The sequence below is a fragment of the Taurulus bubalis genome (genome assembly GCF_910589615.1).
Source record: "Taurulus bubalis genome assembly, chromosome: 17".
Classification (NCBI taxonomy): domain Eukaryota; kingdom Metazoa; phylum Chordata; class Actinopteri; order Perciformes; family Cottidae; genus Taurulus; species Taurulus bubalis.
The window spans coordinates 3061128-3066429 of record NC_136605.1 but is presented as its reverse complement, the minus strand read 5'-3'; the positions used below and the strand labels follow the sequence as shown (position 1 = coordinate 3066429).

The 5302-nt window shown below is 50.4% G+C and overlaps 1 protein-coding gene across 1 annotated transcript in view; it reads left to right on the top strand.

Moving 5' to 3' along the window:
* Positions 1–2692: 2692 nt before the first annotated feature.
* Positions 2693–5302, top strand: part of hoxb2a (homeobox B2a) — a gene marked incomplete at both ends in the record, with an annotated part of 2766 nt that continues 156 nt past the window's right edge. The window contains 2 exons of the mRNA XM_079233662.1: positions 2693–3167; positions 4665–5302. The exon at positions 4665–5302 is cut by the window's right edge and continues 156 nt beyond it. Of these exons, the coding sequence (XP_079089788.1) occupies positions 2693–3167; positions 4665–5302 (1113 nt within the window). The remainder of the gene's footprint in view (positions 3168–4664) is intronic.

Genomic DNA, 5302 nt, shown 5'->3' with positions numbered 1-5302 from the left:
AAATAATGGCCGCACTTCCCTTTACATCTCCGTTGGACTAACAGACAATAAAAACACCAATAAGCAGAGATTGGATCTAATTTATTGCCTCATAAAAACAGGCGGAGGGCTTCGCGGCTCCGCTGAACACAGTGCAGCTGTGGAACGCGCTCACAGGTACGCGCACTGATCTGGAGTCAGAAAGGAGAATTGCATTAATGAGGGGACGAGTCTGAGTCAGCCGAGAACAGATGTCTTTGTTTGATCTGGCTTGATAACAACAATAATATAATAATAACAATAATAATAACATTGTTGTATTATTATTAAATACATACATAAAAGTAGCCTGTATAGAAAAATCTTGGACAAAACAAATATAAATTATAAAAAATTATTAATTTTACTTAACTTTGGTCAACTCAAAATCTCAACTATCAATATGAAGTGGAATAATTATAGATCAAAACAAACCCATATTGGTGTGCTAGTTGTTTTACACTGAATAACCCTAAAAAAGGAGGATAAATAAATTAAATAAAAGTCACAAATCCCCATCTTCAGTCGACCAATCCACGCGTCCCATGTGATAACTGGCATGAAAAAAAAATGCCTCTGTCCGCAAATGCAACTTCCAATAAACTCCTCAATATGTTATCAAAAAATAAATAAATCTATAATTTTCAGATAGCTTAAGCACGAGATGCAGCGCGTGACGTGCAGCTCGGGCAGCAGCCTGCGTGATGTGTTCACGCCGCCTCGGCCTCCTCTCTCTCCGCCTGCGCTTTATGCTGCGTTCAATGGCCCTCACTCCCACGCGCATTTCTGCCTTTCCCCCCGCCTCTGCCTTCTCTTTCAGAGGACCCAAATGGCATGGGAACGGGAGCGGAGAGCTAAATATCCCTTTCTCCATTTGTATCAGAGTGCTTTTATTATTTTGATGTATTTTCTTCCCTCAGACGATAAAACACAGCCGCGTGACGTTTATAGATGGGAGCGCATTTTGCCGCGCGTAAAGTCTGTGCGAGGAAATAAAATAAATAAACAATAAAACACGGCGAGTAATGGATCTAAAGGGAGAGAGAGAGAGAGAGAGAGAGAGAGGGGGGGGGGGGGGGGGGGGGGGTGGAGGCAGAGGACCGGAGGGCTGCTTGTTATTTAGGGAGAGGAGAGGGGCTGCTGTCAGCCTCTTTGCGGGAAGGGAAAGATTGATCACCGCACATCGGCTCCTCGAGCCCTCCCCAAAAACATCCTCCAGAGCCCCTGATCTTTATGAGGAAGAACATATAACAATAATAAAACAGATACACATGTGCGTCCTGTTGAGCCCGAAAGCCACTCAGCACCCTCTCACTTGTTATTAGCGCGCATAATATTGCTTCTGTATTATTAGTATTAGTATTTATTTTTACTACAGAAGACCCGCGCGCTACTTCTCACTCCTGTTTAGTTCTAGCTGCACGGAGCGACCTCGCTGTGATCTCTCTCTCTCTCTCTCTCTCTCTCTCTCTCTCTCTCTCTCTCTCTCTCTCTCTCTCTCTCTCTCTCTGCGTAAACACACCGGACATTTTTAACACACATACATCACACTGGACAGGGGGAGAGAGAGAGAGAGAGAGAGAGAGGGAGGGCTATTTTAGTGACATTATATTTCGACAACATTTTAGGGTTCCATCTCTCACGCGCGCTCCTGCAACTATTCAAAATAAAGAAAAAGACCCAAAGATGAAAACAAAAAGAAAGCGCACTTACACACCAACAGGCTTCTTCCTCCCCGTTAAATCTAAACGTGTCTCTCATCTTCATCATCCTCTCCTCCTGAGCTGCTGCGCCATCTAAAACCCTCCAAGTTGTTGTTTTTTCTTACTATTCTCTCCCTGGGTCTAAATTGGGGATTCTTTCCCCCTCTGTCACACTTCATAAGATTAATGAGCGGAGTGCTGTAAACAGTGATTTGTTTGTTTTTGTGTGAGGAGCCATATTGTAAACGGGCGGTCAGCTCCGTCCACCCGTACCCGTCATTGCATCACCCAGAGGACCGAGGGAAAAAAAGATGTCCGAGAGATGCTCTATTGTTTGTGTGTGTGTGTGTGTGTATATATATATATATATATATATATATATATATATATATATATATATATATATATATATGGTTCATGTATACACCGGGTGTTACAACGGGTCCGCCGCCCACACGGCCCACATGGCGACCGGGTCCACGGGCCTCCCCTCACGGCGCCCCCCGCCAAGGAGAAACAATAGCAGCCGTCCTGCGACGCGGCCCCGCGGTGCCACAGCATTTGGTGGAAAGAAAAAAATAAAAATAATGCTGCTTCCCACTGCCATCGCCGCCAGGGCCCGGGCCCCCCCTCACCCCGATTGGCTGTTTCGCGTCACATGACCAGGAATTGGCTGCAATTTCGCCCCATAGCTCTTCAGTTTAGCCTACCCATGGTCCCCATACGCTAGTAATATCACCAATATACACAATTATTATATAGCCGCCGCATTTACGCCATTGCGGTCGGGAGCCTGCATGCTCGTGCGCGTTTTCTTTTTTTTTTTCCTCCTTCAAGAAGCCATATTGTTTTTGTGTGCGTGCGTGAGCGTGCGCGTCTATGTGTGTGTTTTTTTTATTTTTTTTATTTTGGAGAAGGGATTGTTTCGGGGGTCTCGCCGTTCTGAGGTCGAAGCCGGTTTGAGGGGAGCTATGAATTTTGAATTTGAGAGGGAGATCGGTTTTATCAACAGCCAGCCGTCCCTAGCAGAGTGCCTGACGTCCTTCCCAGCCGTCCTGGAGTCATTTCAAACTTCATCAATCAAGGAGTCGACAGTAATTCCGCCTCCCTTCGAGCACACCATCCCCAGCCTCAGCCCCTGCACAGCCAGCCAGCCGAGACCGGCAGCTAGGAGCCAGCAGAACCGGAGGACCTCCGTCTCCAATGGCCTCCAGACGCACCACCGAGGCGGCCAGCAGCCGTGCCCAGCCGGCCAGCCACCTGCCCCGGCCGCGGCCGCGCCGCTGGCCCACGAGTTCCCCTGGATGAAGGAGAAGAAGTCGGCAAAGAAGTGCCCGAAGCCCGGGAGCGGCTCCAGCAGTGGCGGCTCCATCATCCCCAACGCCTCGTCCTCCCCGTCGCCGACCGCCTCCGGGTACGCGTCGGCGGGCATCGAGTCACCCACAGGTCGGTATGCAGGGGGAGCTGGAGCCACCAGTACGACCGCGCGCGTGTGGGGAGTGTGTGCAGCACAGTGCTTTCATTTTCGGTCTGCATCTTCATTTCACTTTAGTAACATCATTCATTACACATCAGAGTGTGTGTGTGTGTGTGTGTGTGTGTGTGTGTGTGTGTGTGTGTGTGTGTGTGTGTGTGTGTGTGTGGTGCTGTAATGCTGTGTCAACAGGGTGGCCATATCTAGAGCACCGCATTATGCTGCAGTGCTCTGCTCTCCCTCATCTCGCATGTACATGTGCACGTCTATCTCTGTCAGATTGTTTCTGTCGAGTTCAGCTTCACGCTGAGCGCGCGAGCCTCTCGCAGCAGCTTCCTGCTCATTCTGCGCCACCGCTGCATGCACTGATTTACACAATGCACATTGTCCACATAGAGTTAATAACGGTGCGTAAAGACGCACAGAGGTGGGCAACCCTCCCTCCTCCTCTCCGTATCCCTGCAGAGGACTCGATGCTGCAGCCCGGTTCTTTCTGCTCTCCGGGTGCTTCCAGCCTCGCATTATATATTCAAAACACAAGTGAGATGGTAGCCATGTTGGATGGCGCTGTAGGAAATGTAATGGCGAGGCAGAGGCAGACTCTGTTGGGTGGGGGCTGAGGATGGGGGTTATAATACATCCTCCATCCTACCGGCTGCACACACTCTGATTTCCATGGGGTTTAGTTCATTTCTGTTTTATAAAGCTGCCCCCCCCCCCCTCCCCCCTCCCCCACACACACCTCTTATTTCTCGCCCATCCAAACACAAAATCCCACCTCGTTAATTTTAATGCAGTTTTTTTTTTCTTCTTCTTCTCTCTCTCCTCGTGTTCCTTTCTCGCCCAATTTCCTGCTTCTATTTTCCTCCTTCTGATCTCACCCCCCCCCCTAAAAAAAAAACAACATTCTTGATTTTTTTTGGTAGTTATGTTCCCGCCACTTCGGTTTCACGTGGACATCATCCCCACATTTCCTCCCTGTCTGGTGATTTATTTATTTTCCTCTCTCCTCCCAGCTGGCTTTACAGAGAGAAAGCTCTTTGACATTATGATCATCTGTCTTTATGTGCCGGCTTTTTTCTTCCCTCTCTTGCTTTATTATTATTATTTTTACCAACCAACAAATTGGTCCACTCTTGCAGTTATGGCTTCGGCTGCTACTGTAATTGTGAGGAGTACTCTTTTTTTTCTTTTTTTATGGGACTTTTTTTTCTTGTGCTTTATTATTTTTTATTACAGACGGAAGAGCCGAGGGGATTTCAGCTTATTTCTTGGCTGGAAAACTCGCACGCAATAAAATACGCAGAGCTTTTTACAAGGCTCTCAAGAAACGGGTTGGAATTACAATTTAAACGAAATATAAAAATTAAAATAAAGAACAAATGAGAATAGCTTTAAAAGATCACACTCAATAAATCCTCCACGTAATTCATTTCTCCTTTCTTTATGTGTCTTCTTCCTCCCCGCAGACCCGAGCCTGGATGGTGGAGGAGCCGGGTCCCGCCGGCTGCGCACCGCCTACACCAACACGCAGCTGCTGGAGCTGGAGAAGGAGTTCCACTTCAACAAGTACCTGTGCCGGCCCCGGAGGGTGGAGATCGCCGCCCTCCTGGATCTGACCGAGCGGCAGGTCAAAGTCTGGTTCCAGAACCGGCGGATGAAACACAAGCGGCAGACGACGCCGCACCGGGACGGCGGAGGCCACGAATCCAGCGAGTTCGAGCCTCTTGAGGGGGCCGACGCCTCGTCCCCGTACTCCAGCCAGCCGCTGGAAGCGTCCGGCACCGGGGAGGCGGCGTCGGACGGCGAGGCCGGGAGCTGCAATCCATCTTCGGCCGCCTACGCGAATGACAGCGGGGACAATGCACAGCCCACGTCGGAGGAAGGAGGCCGGCTGGGCGGCCCCGAACGCCCACCGCTGCTGCCGGGGGCATCTGGCGCCTCCGACGCGGCCGCGACGAACTGCGCCGACATCCCGGGCCTGATGCAGCTCGGCGAGGCCGGGCTCGCGGCGGCGGCGGCGTCCGAGCCGTCGTTCTCCGAGCAGCGGGACTCCTCCGTCTCCTCGGCGGAGTCCTGCGCCGCCGCCGCCGCCTCCGCCTCCTCG